Source organism: Cydia splendana, chromosome 23 (assembly GCF_910591565.1).
Source record: "Cydia splendana chromosome 23, ilCydSple1.2, whole genome shotgun sequence".
Classification (NCBI taxonomy): Eukaryota; Metazoa; Arthropoda; class Insecta; order Lepidoptera; family Tortricidae; genus Cydia; species Cydia splendana.
In genome coordinates this window covers 241,128-261,060 of record NC_085982.1, presented here as the reverse complement: position 1 = coordinate 261,060, position 19,933 = coordinate 241,128, and the positions used below count along the sequence as shown (strand labels likewise).

At 41.3% G+C, this 19,933-nt stretch overlaps 1 protein-coding gene across 1 annotated transcript in view; it reads left to right on the top strand.

Annotated features, from left to right (window-relative positions):
* Positions 1–2,620: 2,620 nt before the first annotated feature.
* Positions 2,621–19,933, top strand: part of LOC134801734 (zinc finger CCCH domain-containing protein 13-like) — a gene marked incomplete at its 3' end in the record, with an annotated part of 56,988 nt that continues 39,675 nt past the window's right edge. Inside the window, exons 1-5 of the mRNA XM_063774331.1 lie at positions 2,621–2,907; positions 3,992–4,160; positions 15,910–16,134; positions 16,645–16,794; positions 17,104–17,210. Of these exons, the coding sequence (XP_063630401.1) occupies positions 2,824–2,907; positions 3,992–4,160; positions 15,910–16,134; positions 16,645–16,794; positions 17,104–17,210 (735 nt within the window). The remainder of the gene's footprint in view (positions 2,908–3,991; positions 4,161–15,909; positions 16,135–16,644; positions 16,795–17,103; positions 17,211–19,933) is intronic.

The following is a 19,933-nucleotide window of genomic DNA, read 5'->3' as shown; positions in this document are numbered from 1 at the left end:
TTACAGTTTTTCAAGAGCGGATATCTCGAAAACTATACAAGCCCCCCTCCAGACTATGTGCGTGAATCGCATTGCATTCGCGGCGCGACTTCGCGGAGTAAACATATTCGCAATTATGCAATTCGCGACGTTGACGCATGACTCCACTTCACGGTGATTTCACAGGTTAGTTCGCGCCAAGATGGCTGAAAAGCATCATCGAGTTTAACTGTAATTTATCTACGGCATGCAGTATGAACTTGCTGTAGCTATTTTTCCATTTTGTTTCCTTGTAAAACCATAAAATATAGCCGCTATATCATTTTTTGACTATTTTCTTGAATCACTGGTAAACTATTTATCCTAAAATTATAAAAAAAAAATATTTGAGATTCTTACAATGAGCTCTTTGATTTGATATGTAACACGATATAGTTTGAAAAACTTTATTTTTTAATTTTCTCATTTACCCCCCAAAAATGGCCTCCATATTTAAAATTCATTTATTTACATTACACGTCCATCTTTGGGTCACAAACTTACATATGTGTGCCAAATTACAACTTAATTGATCCAGAGTTCCGGAGAAAATAGGCTGTGACAGACGGACAGCCAGCCGCAAGAGTGATCCTATAAGGGTCCTGTTTTTTTCCTTTTGAGGTACGGAACCCTAAAAACGGGGAACAAGGCGCGAAGGCGTCAACAATCTGCGAAATCGACGCCACACTCGCGTTCGCGGCTTCGTGCCGCGATTCGCGCACATGTGTGGAGGGCCCTCAAGATATCGAATAACTTAATTGTAGCTTACATAGCAAATTTAACCAGCTTTCATTTTGTATAATGATCATGTCGTTAGAACGCATAGTTTCCGAGCTCGATATAAGCGAAAAACCGAAAAATGTGACCTTCCAACCCCTCTCTTCCCCCCGGCTCAAGGCCTACGGCCGGGGACTTTTGATATATGTTCACCTCCTAGATAGTCCAAATAAAGTTAGGTACGAAGTCAAAAATTGTGTTTCAAGCATTTCCCTCTATCTATAGGTACCTTTTTTGAGAATTCGTTGCCTGGCCTAATTTTGAGTTATTTTTTGTTATCATCAGCGAATTTTTTGTCACAACTTGCCGCCCCTAATATCTCGCCGCCCTAGGCCCGGGCCTACTGTGCCTTATGGGAAATACGCCACTGCATCCGCAACATTCTTCGTTTAGATGTATAGTTCGTTTTTTTAGCATTAGAAATAAGGTAAACAATCTTGATGTGTCTTTTAATTGAAAAACACATTTTAAAAATAAGTTACGGCAAATATGTAACAATTATGAATCTAATACGATCATTTATATTCTTCTGCTTTCATAAGTATTGAATTTTGATTTTTAAAAAGCGTTTTTCAATTAAAAGACTTGTCAAAATCGCTTACCTTCTTGCAAGTTATTTCTAATGCTAAAAAAACGAACTATAGTTTGCCTGAGTTTGCCGCACGAGTTCCGTGCTATGAATACAAATGTATTATGTAAATAATCACGTGGTGCTTTATTTATACAAGTGCTAGTCATGCTAGTGTCGTGGTCGTGTGACATTTATACTTATACTTAAGTAGAGTAGAGGTCATTTGTTTGTGGTTCAGCAATAATAAAGTATAATTTGAGGATGTTGTTTTATTGTACCTACTTTTATTATATGTATTACACTAGAGTTAGACCAAGAAGTCTTCAACGATTGTGATAGGTAGGAGACGTAGTGCAAGTGTTATTTTAAACGTCAAACATTATGAAATTCTACGTATAAATAACACTTGCACTGCGTGTGCTATCAAAATCGTTTCATTTTCAAAATAAAAGTTTCCGCAACTTATACATATATTATGTACGCTACCCTACCTATGTACTATTATCTACTGTAAATTATTGACCGAGCGAAGCAAAGGTCTCCGTTTCAGATAGGGCAAAAATGCTTTCAAATGCTGTTGTCCACAGGTTGCAATTCTCAACCGATTCTCTTGCTTGAATTATTATGAGCAGCTTGGAAAGGAGTCACACACGGCGAATAGGTACCTACTATAATATTTTAATTATGATTCCCCTTATTTATAAAGTTCTGTAAGTAAAGGCGTATCCAGACTAGTCAATTTCTCGCCAATCTGATTAAACTGTCCGATCGAATCAGGACGTGCGGACGCAAACGCCAATTTGGCTCGCCGATAATGACCGATATTACCGATAAAATGAGGTGCGGACGTAAGAATACTAATTCAAATCAAATCTAATTTGTGATGCCAGTATTTTCGATCCGGGGCATTTTTTCAATTTAGAGGGCTCTAATATCACCATAAATCTAAAATTGGAGATTGACGCCAATTACATTTCTGATCAAATCGGTTACAGTTTAATAAATAAAATATAAAAATCCCGTCTGGATACCGCTTAAATATCGATAAAAGCCGTAACACACTACCGAACCGCACCAAGGTTGCGGTGCGTTGCGGTAGTGTGCTATGGCTATAAAATGAAATACGTGCTGTTTGAGTCAATAGAAAATCTGATTGTCCCATTTTGCCGTTTTACAATTTTGCGTACATTTTGTAACGGCATCATATAAAACGGCATTTTGTTATTATCTGTGGAAGGTTTGATTTGAGAAAAAATATGGCCGCCTATTTGCTAATCGTGGTGGCTCATTACTGAATAAAAAAATATTAATTATTAGTGTCGTAAACGAAGCTGAGTAACGTTAGAGTTAGTGATATTACGTAATAATATACCACGAATTGATATAGTGCAGGATATAAAAGTCGAATGTGTTATTAGTGTTAAGTGGGTGTCGGTTTTGTATTGTGTGTGTAGGGCATGTCGTTTCCGCCGCGGCCGCCCCTCGTGCCGTACGGGCACGGGTTGCCGCCGGGCGTAGTCACCATGCCGATGGCAACGCACGTGAGTACCGATGCGCCAACTAAGCGCCATCCGGGCTTTGCGCCTGCTACCTAACCTAACTGTCACTATTTGCCTCGTATTCGATCTGTCCCGATGACATGAGATCCTTGTATTTAATCCTGCTTCAGGGCTGCTTCGATTCCAGGCACCATGGAAACTATGATTCAAGTCAAGTCACTGATTCATAGATCAAACATTCAAACTTCAGTCAATGACCTCTGCTGTCATGCTGGGGTGCTGTAAAGTTTATCCGTAGCCTGAAACTGATGTAGTTTTGTTTGTAGTTCTGATGTAGTTTTGGACACTACTTAGGGAAGATCTAAGCTACTGCAACACTTAGGAACTTCTTTGTGGTATTAAATTTCACTTATGTTATAGTTTATTACTGATATATTGAGCTTGATGTATAATCGCAGAGTGTCAATCATTTTTAGTCGGCATCGACGGCACGATCGGTATATCGTGATCACATAGAGTCATAGATAGACATTGGACAAATTTTGTCTCTATTCCATTTTCTACACGGCATCCTGGCCTATCTGTCTAATGCGGGGCTGAGAAGTAAGTCTAATTCCGTCAACTACTAGTATTAAAGGCCAAAGCACTATTATATACAAGGAAAACAGTCTGAATACATGAAATATGCTTTCTCTTTGTTGCATAACTTATGTTCTTTTATGAATAAATTTTCTTCACATGTACAACACTTTTTTTTCATCCTCACTGGAAATCTTGAGTTTGTCTAAGTTATCTTACTGATTTCTCTCAGTCACTTAACCCTTCAGGGGCATAATACTTCATTTTAAAGTTGTTGGAATCAAATCACAGTAGACATACCCACTGCGGGAGTTTACCAGATGTAGGGTTAAACACTTGTGTAATAAAGTGTTTTACTACTACTATTACATGACAGACAATAATTCAAATGCAATGTTCAGCAAAACAGAAGTTTTGTTTCATTGCTAGATTAACAACTATGTTACTGCAACCTGAGGAATACCAAAATTGTTTAAAAAAAAATTGTGTGCAACCTTTTGGCAATGTGATTAAATCCTGCACTGAATTTAGTTCTTGTGTATTCCAGGTGATGGTCGGCGCCTACGGCGGCGTGGGCGCGCGCGCGGCGCTGCTGCAGGCACCGGCGCCCGCCAGCAGCGTGGCCAACAGCTCCAGCAAGGCAGTCATCTCCCGCCCACCCACCAGGGCCAATGGGGCCCGGGAGAATGATCCCCCACCCATCACTGTCTTTATAGGTCAGTGTCAACACCTAATTTTAAAGACGATCAACTCACTGCCACAGTGGTATCAGCGAGACTATCATCTCCCACAAGTTCACCAGGGCCAATGAGGCCCGCCGGCCCGCGAGAATGCCCTGCACATAGGGATTGCAAACTGGATTGATTTTCAATCCGGCTGGATTTTGGCCTCAATCCGGCTGGATTTTGGCCTCAATCCAGCCGGACCGGATCCGGTTAGGTATAAGGATATTAAAATTAATTAAATGACATAATTTTCAAGTTTTATGCATTATATGAGAAACAAAGGGTATTTTTACAAATGTATTCATAAAACAACAATTAGAAGTTAATAACAAATAACTTTTTAACAATAATATAAAACTAAGTATTAAAAAGTGTCTCAATTTAAAAATAATGGGACAATATGTACATAATACAAAAGAAGACACAAAATTTACAACTAAAATCACAAACTAACAAAAATCCTTACATTTTATACTACATATATTACTTAAAACTACCTTAAAACTACGTAACCTAAAACCCGTTCTGTGTTACGCCCGGTCCAAAAGTCCCCATCACACTTGCAGCGTTGCCGCGCTGTATGGCGATGGAGACCTGTTGGACCAGCCAAGACCCAGAACGGGGGTCGTTACCCCTCTCTAGGGATTGCAAACCGGATTGATTTTCAATCCGGCCTGATCCGGCCGGATTCTGGCCCCAATCCGGCCGGACCCGGCCGGACCGGATCCGGTTAGGTATATTAAAATTAATTATATGACATATTTTACTAGTTTTATACGTTATATGGCAAGCAAAGGGTATTTTTACAAATGTATTCATAAAACAACAATTTAAAGTTAATAAGAAATAACTTTTTAACAATAAAATAAAACGGCTACAAATATAATGACCACCAAAAAATACTTTGGTACCCTAAATAAAAAAATCATGCTTACCAAAAAAAATTACTGAACACCAAATAAATAAGGCCTAAAAATACAAAAGTACCACCACTTTAATTACGACTGCACTTCAAATTGTATTCAAATACCAAATATATTGAATGATCACCAAAAATCATTAATGATCACCAAATCTTGAAGACCAAATTAATGCGCTATTTTCACCTAAATAAACCACTATGATTACCAAAAAATGTATACATATTACCAAATAAAGTAAACTGATGCCAAAATTACTAGCCCCTCCCGCTCAACCCCCCGTAGCCCGCACCGCATACCCACCTAACCTAATCTACTTTTCTAGTAGCATTTCGTTATGCTACTAGAAAAGTAAGTTAAACTGCTATCAGTTAAGTGGGTTAGGTTAGGTTAGCACTGCGACCCTTACAGAAACGAAATGGTACTAGAAAAGTAGGTTAGGTTAAGTTTCAACTGCTACCCATACAGATACGAAACGCTACTAGAAAAGTGGGTTAGGTTAGGTTTGAACTGCGACCCTTACAGAAAAGAAATGCTACTAGAAAAGTGGGTTAGGTTAGGTTTGAACTGCGACCCATACAGAAACGAAATGCTACTAGAAAAGTGGGTTAGGTTAGGTTTGAACTGCGACCCTTGCAGAAAAGAAATGCTACTAGAAAAGTGGGTTAGGTTAGGTTTGAACTGCGACCCTTACAGAAACAAAATGCTACTAGAAAGGTGGGTTAGGTTAGGTTAGAACTGCGACTGTTACAGAAATAAAATGCTATTAGAAAAAGGTGACGAAGTGGATTAATTAATTTAATAGGATAACGATATATTAAATGTTTGCACATTTTTTGTGATCATTTACTATTTTTGCGTTTACAATGATTAGTTTGGAGCCATTTGCTTTAATAGGATAGCAAGATTTAAAAATTTGGTTATCATTTTACATTAAAATGGAGTTCTAATTTTGGTGGTCACTTACTATTTTTGGGTTTACAATGATTATTTTGGTGTCATTTTCTTTAATAGGATAGCAAGATGTAAAAATTTGGTTATCATTTCACATTAAAATGGGGTTTAAAATTTGGTAATCATTGACTGTTTTTGGGTTAATAATGATTAGTTTGGTGTCATTTCCTTTAAAAGGATAGTAAAATGTAATAAAATTGGTAATCATTTCACATTAAAATGGTGTTATAATTTTGGTGATCATTCATGATTTTAGGGTGGTAAAATAGATTTTTTTGGTATTAAATTTTACTAAATCTGGTGATCAGTTAAATAGCAGCCAAATAAAACTATGTATTAAAAATTGTCACAATGTCAATCTCAATTTAAAAATAAAACTTGAAATCTAAGTAATTTATTAATTTCTGCTCACATTTACATTTACAATAAAATTATAAATTTGATTAGATTCCAAAACCTGTTAATGGGATAACTATGGGATGGGAATTGGAGAACTCCTTGAAAGGACGAGTTTTCGTAACTGTTCTTTGATGGAATTATTTGTAACGCTGATATCCATTGTAATAAACCAAAATTATATGAATTGCGCTCCAATATTATCTTGCTTTCACAAATAAGTAAATAATTCACGAATAAATATTTGGGGACAATCTTATACAGATCGACCTACTCGTAGCCCCAAACCAAGCAAAGCTTGTACTATGGGTACTAGCTAGCTAAGTAGTACTACTAGGCGACGATATATATACGTATAGTATATTGATAAATACATGCTTATATAATTAGAAAACACCCATGACTCAGGAACAAATATCTGTGTTCATTACACAAATAAATGACCTTACCGGGATTCAAACCCAGGACCATCGGCTTCATAGACAGTGTCACTGAATGGTCACTACCCACTAGGCCAGACCGGTCGTTACAAATGCCTTCCATAACATCTACATCCCTCCTTTAATTTTTACTTCTAAGTATCGTATAGTAACTGTCGTATCGTGCCGATTTGTGCCACCAACATGAAAGAAGAGGAAATTCTCCTCTGTTCTCAATCATCGTCATATTAAATAATAAATATCTTCTTATTTTACTAAATCTTGACTTTTTCATTCGTTCTTTATTCTGTTTAATTTCTTTCTTCGATCCGTCGCCTTTATGTCACCTAACACGCACAGTCGGTGCTGTGTGCGGTCTTTATTTCTGTTTTCCCGGATCCGGTCCGGATCCGGTGATTTTAACCGAATCCGGTAGCTCCTAAGAAGTGCCGGATCCGGCCGGATTACCGGATCCGCCGGACCGGATTGAAATCCCTACCCCTCTCCCTCAGCCGCCGACCCAGTTCCCTGAACAATTCGCCCGCCTCGCTGCACCAGGGTCCGGCCGTTTCCACAGCAACCGGCACAAAATCGTACGCCCCCTGCAACTCGGAGTACTTGGCGCGCTTACTTTTGGCCGCTATTTCTGCCGCCGAACCTGCCGTCTTAACCGTGTGCCTTAGATGGGACGCAGCAAATGTACTAACACATGTCGCATCCCATAAAAGGCACCGCCCCCTTCGCCAGGGAACCAAGGTGAGCCCGTCGGGTCTTTTCCCGTCCGACCGAGACAAGCCTGGTGGTTCCAGTACGCACGGGATATTGGCCGACACCATTGCCCGCCATACAATTTCGTTTAAAGAGTGGTGCCTAGGGAACCGACCGGCGCACCTCTGGTAACTTAACCCGTGATGGCCGTTCTCCTCAACCAACACCCCGCAAAAATTAAATTTGAAATCTAAGTCATTTATTAATTTTATTATATTTAATCATTCACATTCTGCTCAAATTTATACATTTACAATAAAAATATAAATTTGATTAGATTCCAAAGCCTGTTAATGGGATAATTATGGGATGGGAAATGGAACTCCTTGAAAGGACAAGTTTTCGTAACAGTTCTTTGATGGAATTATTTGTAACGCTGTCTTATTTGTAATCCATTCTAGTAACAAGATATTTTACTTTTAACCAAAATTGTATGAAATGAGCTCCAATATTATCTTGCTTTCATTTTTTAGAGCACCGAACAAAACTTTGTGCACGGTGCTCTTATGGGATCACTTCGGTCTTGCAAATCGGTTAAATGCGTTTTTCTCAAAGACCGTTTGATGTAGGTACCTAAAATTTGGAATAGTTATGGCAAGTACCATCACTAACACTGTGAATAAGTCAAAACTGCTTATTTCTGATTTTAGGGGGAAATTTAGAGGGTTAGAGGGGTAGGCTGATTTTATTTTCAATTGTAAGAATCGTGTGAGGTACCATTAGAAAGCTTGCAAAAAATTTAGTTGATGGACTGATTTTGACTTCATTTTAGAGTGCAGTAGTTTCGATAAAAAATGCATTTAAAGTTGCAAGTTTTCATACAAAAATTTTCTCCTCTGTCCTGGCGATTTTCGTGAAAACTATAGCTAACATGCAGCTGACCAGTCAATATCCAACCAAAACAAGCATGGAGACGGCGGGAAAATTATCAGGTTAACTTTATCTTTATTAGTTTTTCAACTGCAGCCTGATCTTTGGTTGCTTAGGGCTAGCTAACTGATGCTTACACTGGTCATTCATATTAGGAAGTAGTTTTAGCGAGAAAGATCCTTACTTAAAACTTTGGCATTGAAATTTATGACTTATGTCTTTGATACAAAGTTTAATTCTACTTACTTACTTTTGTGGGATATTTCATTTTTTTAACAAGCTTTTATTTTCTGAATAGCCTACTATAAGTATGAGAGAGAAAAAGATCTACAAAATACAACCTTGTTATAATGCAAATAAGTTTAAATTTCGAACGGGCTTTCCAACCAATGGACTATTAGTAAGATTATCATGAGGTTGTATGTATGTCGCAGTCGGATCGTATAATCCGCCGTATTACATTACGGCTAGCCGTTTTCAAAAACAGGGGCGTTTTGAAATGCGGCGGTTTAACGATTAGCCGGATTGAATGCGGCTGAATGAGAATCCGCCGGAATGTATTCGGCGCCATACGTTCTTCAACACGGCTAGCCGTAATGTAATACAGCGAGTCATTAGCCGCCGCTTTGACAGTTTTTAGTTCCCATTTTTAACACCCGTGGCGCTGCCTGACAAACGCTGGGGTGTCCATCAAATCTGGAGTTCGTCGGACTGTTTCTTTTCAAAAAACATTTCCTTCGCAACTTAACTATACGGAAGCGGGGCTCCTATTTCTGAGCGGTTTGCCCTTCGGGCATCTGAAGCTACCTAACGAACCTAACCTACCTACCTATTGATTTAGTGAGACGTCCGTGAAAACATTACACTTTGGGGAAAAAAGCGTATGTAGGTAAGTAGGTTAGGTACGTTAGGTAGCTTCAGATGCCCGAAGGGCAAACCGCCCAGAAATAGGAGCCCCGCTTGCGGGGCTCCGTCTATTTAAGTTGTGAGGGAAATGTTTTGGAATAGAAACACATGTAGTGCGGTGGGACCATGGTAAAAATAAATTAAATTGCAAACATTGTCAAACTCCGGTTACGTAGGCGACCGAAAGAACTGGTCACTCTACAATCTAAAATAGTAGTACGATGCGGCTAAACGTTGGCCGCCTTATTGAAGAACGTATCGCAATGACAATCCGGCTAATCGTCGAACCGCCGCATTTCAAAACGCCCCTGTTTTTGAAAACGGCTAGCCATAATGTTTAAACAACAGATTGCATCAGCGCATCGCGCTGATCCACGCAGATCAATCTAGGGCATAAGCCAGCAGAAACATATTGTCTTAGTTGCACTTTACACGGATAGAATACAAATAAGATTTACATATGTGTGCTATAAGTAAAATTGTGTATATAAAGAAATGTAAATTGTAAATAAATCAGATACCAATTGTCCGTTGGTGTTTCACTACCTCCATACCCAAAAACCTCTGCTTGCTCAGGGCGACACTCTGAGAGTAGAGGCTCCCATCCACCACCTTTTTACAGGAACCCTTGCTGTGGCATAAGACTCCTTCAGCCTTAATCGGTCGCTTGAGCCTGGGCGATCGGCAGCAAGTATCCATCCAAACCACCTTGATCCCCCCCCGTAGGGAATCCGTCTGTTACCGATAGGTCTCCCGGTACAGACATCCTTGTCATAGAATAAGTTAGGGCTAGGGAAGTAGGGACTTAGGCCAATAGGATCCCTTGCTATCGCCTCCCACCTTATTTTATGCAGTCTGTGCAGGCACATGCAACGCCTGAGTACCATTTGATTCCATATCGTTTCAGTCCATTTAGTAATACAGGTACTCGGCCTTAGCGTGTGGCTGTACATATGGTCCTTCGAACCGGATATCCCTTAAGGATAACATTGCTATGAGTATATGGTAACTTAAGGGGTGTCTGTTGAGTCGGTGATATTGACAGCCAACCAGTCAGTAGTATCGACCATTAAATTCACCCTCCACCACTAGGTACGTTATACACCGCGACCTTGTTAACATTGTCCTCCCACGGTTAGGTATAAAATAATTTGGTAGGGTTTGACTGACAAACTTACAACATGGACGCTGTCAAACTCAACGAACTTCTAAAGAACCAAGAAGAATTAGGAGGAGGACTTAAGACCTTGTTGACGAATATGAAAAAGGATTCGGCAAACAGGAAGACACATAAGTACATCATGGACAAGAGGGCGATGCTTAACGGAATTAAAACACAAATCGAAGAAAACCACGCCCGACTTAAGCCGGAAGACCGGTTAGCCACCCACACCTACATGACCAGCTACTACGGTAGCCTCCAGAGCATCTATGAAGAAGCCACAGCCTACCTAGACAAGTGTGAAGAAGCGTTGATGGAAGTTAGCCAAGGCGGGTCTACGGGGTTCAAGTTTGTAGACAGCCAGGAAGTTTCGCCAAAGCTAGGGATGCAGAAGTGGCGCATATCCCAGTTCGTCAAGAAGTTAGCCGCAGCCAGGCAAGCCATTACTGAAAACAAGCCAATCTGGTTCCTGCAAACAACTCTCCAAGCCATCCAGAAACAGTGGGAAACTATAGAAGAGGAGCATTTGGGACTATGCGTAGAAGGAAGTTCATTTAGTGACGAATATTTCACGAAAGAGGGTTTTGAAGGATGCCAAAAAGATGTTGAAGACACGTCGTACCAACTACAAGCTAGAATTAACGAGTCAGCCGAGCCCGCCATCGCACGTAGTTCCACCGAAACCAGAAAACGGGCCAACTTGCCAAAGATCACCATCCCGATATTCACAGGGGAATACGAATCCTGGTACTCATTCCACGATTTATTTAAAAATCTTATCCACAACGACGCTACGTTATCAAACACAGAGAAAATGCAATATTTAAAAACACATTTAAAAGGAGAGCCTGAAAAAATGATTCAACAATTGAGCATTAGCGAAAACAATTACGACACCGCGTGGGAATTGTTGACGCAGCGTTATGAGAATGAACGACTAATCAGTTCGAAGTTTATTGACAAGTTGCTTGACTTACCTACAATAGAACGGCCTAGCGCCGTTAAAATAAAAAACATGTTTGATACAATAAAGGAGAGCTTAGCCGCATTAACGAACCAAGGAGTGAATACGTCACACTGGGATCCAATTTTAACTCGTATCATCAGTCGAAAATGGGACGCTGAGACCAATAGCATTTATGAACTAGCCTTGGAAATACCAAACAAAAATCAGAGTTTAACCGAAATGATGGGATTCATGGAAAAAAGATTTAAATGTTTGGAAACTGCAACCCAGATCACTTCCGCACAGACACCGAAAGGGAATGGAATTACTACTTCGCAGGTTGTACAGTCAGACAAAGCACACGGCCAAAAATGCTGGTACTGTCAGAATGAGGACCACAAGATTTACTCGTGCGCAAAATTTAAATTGCTAAGTGTTCCCGAGCGCCTTAAGGTGGTTCGAGACCGAAAAAAATGTTACAACTGCATAAATCATGACTCGGCAGAGAAATGTAACAGTACAATGTTGTGTCATTTTTGCAACAAACCCCATCACTCGATGATTCATCAAGCCCAGGTCCGATGATATGAGACCAACCAACCACCAACAAACCAACCAACCAACCAACCAACCACCAACCAACCAACCAACCACTAACAAACCAACCAACCAACCACCAACAAACCAACCACCAACCAACCACCAACCAACCAACCAAACAACCACCAACCAACCAACCAACCACTAACAAACCAACCAACCAACCAACCACCAACCAACTAATCAACCAACCAAACAACCAACTAAACAACCAACCAAACAACCACCAACCAACCAACCACCAACCAACCACCAACCAACCAACCAACCCACCAACCAACCAACCAACCACCGTTCTCAAGACAAGCCAACTTTCGAAACGAAACAATCAATCAAATAGAAGATATAACCAGAGATGAGGAAGTTCTTGACAGCTCCAGAGACATTTAAACATCTCACTAGTAACGAGAATTTACTCCAAAAACAATTAGACAATACAATTTGGAAACAGATACAAAGTAACTCAGTAGCAATTAGCCTCGGTTCGTCGTTATAGCAGTCTGTATTCTAACAGTTTGTTATGGTCCACATGTCCTGTTGCACATTCGTTCCTGCACAACCAGCCAGCGGTCTGCTCCGCTGTCCGCCGTCCCCGCCAGGTCGGCTCCACCGAAACCCAAGCGCCACAGAACAAACCCAACGGCCAACAACAGCAGCCAGTTCGAAGAAATAAAGTTACGTCCGATACAGCCGCTATAGAGCAGCTTCCCATCATCCTCGCTGCCTTCGGGAGTCGCCAGGATGTTTAAACAACAGATTGCATCAGCGCATCGCGCTGATCCACGCAGATCAATCTAGGGCATAAGCCAGCAGAAACATATTGTCTTAGTTGCACTTTACACGGATAGAATACAAATAAGATTTACATATGTGTGCTATAAGTAAAATTGTGTATATAAAGAAATGTAAATTGTAAATAAATCAGATACCAATTGTCCGTTGGTGTTTCACTACCTCCATACCCAAAAAACCTCTGCTTGCTCAGGGCGACACTCTGAGAGTAGAGGCTCCCATCCACCACCTTTTTACAGGAACCCTTGCTGTGGCATAAGACTCCTTCAGCCTTAATCGGTCGCTTGAGCCTGGGCGATCGGCAGCAAGTATCCATCCAAACCACCTTGATCCCCCCCCGTAGGGAATCCGTCTGTTACCGATAGGTCTCCCGGTACAGACATCCTTGTCATAGAATAAGTTAGGGCTAGGGAAGTAGGGACTTAGGCCAATAGGATCCCTTGCTATCGCCTCCCACCTTATTTTATGCAGTCTGTGCAGGCACATGCAACGCCAGAGTACCATTTGATTCCATATCGTTTCAGTCCATTTAGTAATACAGGTACTCGGCCTTAGCGTGTGGCTGTACACATAATGTAAAACGGCGGATTATACGATCTGACTACGACATGTATACCTCGTATTTTTGACGGATTTATTTTTTCATGCTCGAAGTTGCTTGTCAACTCTGACGTATATTAAATTGTCAACTATTTTGGTGTTTTAAAGAATCAATAATATTGAAAATGTTCACACAAGTGGAAGAATAAATACTTCAATATATTATGTTATGGATGCTAGCAAAATGCAAAAACAACAGTTTAGCGGAATGTCAGTTTACGAAATGGTTTGTACAAATTACAGCGAAATTCAGAATAATTTGTTTCTACTAGAAATATGTGCCTTCACCAAACGTTTTAGATAAACGGTAGGCCTATATTATATAAACTTTCTTGACTTCGGTTGGCCGAAATGGGACTTTTACGATTTTTCCTCATTTTACCTCCAAGATGAGGTTGATCGTTAGTGCTGAAAAGCTGTAATTTGGTATAGATATATAAATCAATCAACCCGACAAGGTGGTAAATAAAATCTCTAATCTCTAAAAAATATATCTAAGGTAGAAGCTTTATAACTTCTACATTACCTATGCTAGCCCAGAGGCCTTTAATAAAAGTCCAAACTCCAAGGTCCCAGAGCTCCCAGACATTACTTATTTCCTCGTGAATAAAATGTATGGGATAAATTAGTATTAGTATCCAAACTTAAAACCGCCTAGGGATGCGTGGTACGGTGCTCTGAACACCGTAGTTGACTTCGTGCTTGGCCAATTATTTATCCGTGAAAATAGTTTTATAGCCTAAATCACAAATAAATAAATAATTCATGAATAAAGGCCTGGCCAAACACACAGCGCGACGCGGCGCCGCGTCCGCGCCGCGCGACCGCGGCACATGCTAACAGGTTACCGACGTCAAACAGACTGCGTCCCGCCGGTATCCCGCCCCGCTTCTGTCGCGCCCCGCGCCGCGCGGCCCTTGCGTCCACGCGGCGGCCCGCCGCGTCGCGCTGGGTCGCATCAGTCGGATCGAACGTTAGGGAGCGAGCGGTGCGCCGCGTTGCTGCGCGGCCGCGCCGCGCTCGCGCGCGCGATGAGGGCGTGTTGAGAGCGTGAGGCCGGCGCGATCCGCGCGCGCCCTGTTTGAACAGGCATCGCGTCGGCATCACGCGGCACTGCGTCGCGCTGTGTGTTTGGCCAGGCCTTAAATATTTGGGACAATTTTATACAGATCGACCTACTCGTAGCCCCAAACCAAGCAAAGCTACATGCTTACTACATAGTACATGGGTACTAGCTAGCTCTAGGTAGTACTACTAGGCGACGATATATATACGTATAGTATATTGATAAATACATGCTTATATACGTAGAAAACACCCATAACTCAGGAACAAATATCTGTGTTCATCACACAAATAAATGCCCTTACCGGTATTCAAACCCAGGATCATCGGCTTAATAGGCAGGGTCACTGAATGGTCACTACTCACTAGGCCAGACCGGTCGTTACAAATGCCTTCCATGGCATCTCCATCCTTTAATTTTTACTTCTAATTATTTAAGTAATCGTTGTATCGTGCCGATTCGTGCCACCAACATGAAAGAAGAGGAAATCCTCTTCTGTTCTCAATCATCGTCATATTAAATATCTTCTTATTTTACTAAATTTGTTTTTTTTTCATTCGTTATTTATTCTGTTTAATTTCTTTCTTCTATACGTCGCCTTTATCTCACCTAAAACGCGCAGTGGGTGCTGCGTGCGGTCTATTTTTCTATTTTCCCGGATTCGGTCCGGATCCGGTGATTTAAACCGGATCCGGTAGCTCCTAAAAAGTGCCGGATCCGGCCGGATTACCGGATCCGCCGGACCGGATTTATTTATTTATTTTTATTTATTTATAGGTTCACCAACAGTTATTACATTGAAGCTTACATCTATACAAACAATGACAACATGCTGAATGTATAACTAATTACTGGTAAACACCACATGCAAGTAATTAAAAAAAGCAAAGTCAACAACAGAGCCGGCACATTTAAACACCTTATTATTGCAATCCCTACCTGCACATAACTGTCTTTATTGGTCAGTGTTTCTTGTCTGATGCAATATTAAAACCTGCCAACTCACTGCGCTGCCACCAGTAATAAGGCATCATTTATAATTATATTATGATTTTTTTTGGAATATGTTCAATTCTGTCAATATATGCATTGTAGCAAGGGTTTCTACCTGAGAAGCATATGCTAACTTAATTGTTTCTAACATAGGAGCAATAAAACACTAAGCGCCACTTGCACCATTCCACTAATCCAGGGTTAACCAGTTAAATCTGGAATTACAATTAACCGCTTAACCCTGGGTTAGTGTGATAGTGCAAGTTGGCCTAGGTGTCGTAACTTGAGGGAATTGAACAGAACATGTAGTCATAACCATAACATAAAAAGTTTGAGTTTAACTTCCAGGTAACATCACAACGCGCGCCCCGGACGCGATGATGCGCGCGCTGCTGGGCGCCTGCGGGCCCGTGCTGTCTTGGAAGCGAGTCGGCACCTTCGGCTTCTGCGAGTTTGCGTCGCCCGAGGCCGCCTTGCGGTGTGTGAGGTTGTTGCACGAGCGGCCGCTTGCTGAGAAGAAGTTACTAGCGAGGACTGATGGGAAGATGCAGACGCTCGTGGATAACTACAAGAGTGAGTAGATTCAAGAATTTAATTTAGACAGAATACCATGGTATTGTTAAACAAATCTTGTTTATGTAAGAAAGGGACAAAGGTATACAATATAGTTATGTGTGTAGTTAACCTCTGATTAAAGGGATTAATTTTGCCCTTAACAGGATTATAATTGATATGGAGCTGTGCACAGGCATCATTCTAACATTAAAAGGGACTTTATTGTAACTTTTGTTGGGAGAGTTGAATTTAGCTTCTGTATTAAGTCCCTAAGATTTAGAGGCCACTTCACTCATACCCTATTTTATAGTATGGTCAATAACTGGACAGACGTAGGAACGACACCAATCATGAGACATTTAAGAAGTGTAGCATACTGGGATTACTGGGTGATCGGTCGATAAAAACCATCATGCTATACAAGATTTATGGCTTCACCATATCTGTCCAAGCATATTGTGTAGAAACTGCTGCTTATATATTTTACAAGTTTATTATTTATTTATATATATATGTCGGTATGGACAGCGGAGCAGCGTTCCCGGATCGGCGCGGCGGAGGGCGGCGAGTACCTGGACGCGCGGCAGCGGGCGCTGGACGAGGCGGCCTCCAGGAAGCTGGCGCAGGTCATGAAGGACTACCAGGAGGACATCGCTAACTACGAGCAGCTGCAGCAAGGTGAGGCTCCCATCAAACTAAACTATACTAATCGAGGACCGCTCCGCCCGTTATACTTAATTCGTAGCTCCTATAGACCCATCATTTAGGTTAGGGTGAGAGGTTAAGAAAGCCATCGATGAAGGGGCTTCGTTTCAAGGTTTATGCAATTATTTTCCTTCTTATGATCTCTAAGATTCGATGTTGCAAATTTTCGTTCTTTTGTTAAGCACTTCTGTTCTGATTAGCCGTGAGTCAGATTCGACTCGTATTTCTTCCAATCGACTCTGCATATCTGAGTACGATGTAACGGTGCGTATCGGTTTTCAGAGGAGGCGATCTCCAAGACGGCGCGTGCGCTAGAGGAGGCGGACATCTCGGAGGAGAAGCGTGACGTCATCCACCGCGAGATTGGCAAGTTCCGAGAGAGCATGAAGGTAGGCGGCCGCACCCTTCGCACCGACGCGAGGGCAAACAGGCTCGGCGCCGCGCCGGCGCAGAGGCCGAGACTAATGTCGTGTTCGACTCGAGTTCTTAACAAAAACGGCTCGTGACATGAACGGCGCGGCGTCTAGCCTCTTTAGATTCATTCGGGCGTTTAACGAAATTAATATATTTGCCCGTATATTGTGGTAGATTATTTGCTTAGTAGCGGAGTAAGTATTATGGTGAAATTTTCGGTACGAAGAGAAGCGAGGAGACGGGCCGCCATGGGTCGTCGCTGCGCGGCCGCGTGTCACGTATCAGGGCCGGATGAGTGGTGAGTGTCTTGTTGTTTTGGCGGCCACCCACCCCCGCCTCGAGGCGACCAATACAATACCTACATAATGTATCACTTTATTGACGAAATTCATGTCCAATTGTTACCTAACGATCTACAAATATAACTCATATAGTACTGTGTCCATGTCATACATGTGATGAACTAGAAATCTTAATTTGCATCTGCAAATGAAATCTGCATCAGTCAGTGAGCAAGTTGGAAAAATTTGAGTGGGACTTTTGTTTAAAATTACCAATGTTAATCGAATTTAAACTGTTGTGAGACATACTAACATTGAATAATTTTACGGTTTAGACTCACTTGTTTTTAGTCACTCGCGCGACATGTTTCGGAGAGCCTAGGTCTCCTTTCTCAAGCACTAGGCTCCCCGAAACATGTCGCGCGAGTGACTAAAAGCAAGTGAGTTTAAGCCGTAAAATTATTCAATTACCAATGTTCTGTGAATTAACAAAAATTAAGTATTGTAACATATAGATGTTATGATGTCGGTACTGGCGTGAATATAACTTTTATACAACTCAGTAAGTGAATACAAAATTAGGGCCACTGTAAATGAGAATCAGATGATCGGGTCGCCTCGACGGCTGGGGTAAAGTCGCCACTTGCTATTTTCTGTTAATATTAAAGTCGTCATGGAATGTCAGCACAACCTGGAAATGTGCCATAGAAGCTCCGATCATCATACGTAAACACACGACTTCTAACTCCCAAGGAAAATGGTGCAACAGATCGCACTAATGGAACAATTCGTACAAGTCCAATCTCGACAGTCGCTGGCGAGCGTCCAGTTATTTTTATAATGTATTGATGTATTTATTGCACCTAATCTTAACATAAAACGAGCACTATCCAGTCAGAATTATAAGTTGCTTTCTGGTCGAAAAACTCAACGTTGTTTGTCCGTCAAAGCGAGCCCAGACCTACCAGCTTAGCAGGCAGGGCTACAACCATCTCAAGTGCTAATAGTGCGAAACTGCAGATAAAATCGACTGAAAATATGTTCTCCGTAAGATTTGTCACATTTATGAAATGGCTCGTTTTCTCAGGAATATCGGTCGTAATTGTTATAATTCAGACTCGATGGCGCTCGCACCTTCTATTCTCTGAAGCGAGTGCCACGCCGGTGCCACATTTAGTATATTCGTTCGTTAATTTCGCTATGTTCAAAATTTCAATCGCACGAGAAAATCATCAAAATTGTATAAACACGTAATGTGCGAACGTGCATTATTACGAGTATCTCTTCAGTTCCGTTTGGCTTTCGCGCGAGCCGGCTGCGTTATAGGGAGCCTCGTATCCTTGTCGTGGCACGGGAGTGGTATTCTGTGGTGCCGGTGCCGCTGCCGGTGCCGGTGCCGGTGCCGGTGCCGGTGCCGGTGCCGGTACAGCAGCCCGCATGTATCCTCCACACGCCGCGCGCGCGCTTAGTGAGTGGCGCCGCGCGGCGCGCCCGCGCTCCCGCCCCGACTCACGCACACACACACACCTCACACTACCCTACGTACTGCCGACTCCCCGTCGGACTGTACCGTCTAGCGGTCCGGCGATATATCACGGATCTCCGGCAGATATACATATGCCCGATTCCGCCTAATTACTGTCCGTCTAATATTCATTGATATTACGATCGATTCGATCCCCCTCCTCTCAAATTGCTAATGATTTTGTTTTGGGGTTCGAAATTTGGATGAATCGACTGTAAATAAATAAGTAGTAGGTTAAAAGTCGATAATAATTACAATAAGCGGGTTAGGGTGGTTCACGTTTGTATGGGAAAAATTCAAACTCTAGCTAGAAGAAGCGGCACCCCCTCATTTTGTTACACATACTTATTATATTGACAATATACGCCAAGTTTTATAATCTTATCTCAACTACAAGGGGGTGCTCAAACACTTTGAAATTTTTCAAAGTTGTATGAAATCCAAAAAAATAAAGTTATTATTTTTTAGATTTTTATGTAGTAGTTTTGACATTATTAGAAAGTGTGATTTAAAAGTTATTAAGTAAATAAACATTTTAATTTCTATTTTTATGATTTTTTAGGTGAAATGAAAAAATCTTACTTTGAAAAATTATAACAAATTGAAATAAAAATGTTTTTTTTTTACTTTAAAACTTATAAATGGCATGTGCAAATAGTGTGAAAACAGATACTTAAATAAAATTCTGACTAATACATACTTTTTTTTTTGCGTTTCAGCCAACATACAAAATTTCAAAGCGATTGAGCACCCCCTTGTAGTTGAGATAGAGTTACGAAACTTGGTGTATTTTATCAGCATAATAAGGGGGTGCCCCGTAGGAAAACCACCCTAAAGCGGGTACGTTTGTACCCCTTAATAAAACGAACCACATTAGGCTTTTATGTAAAAC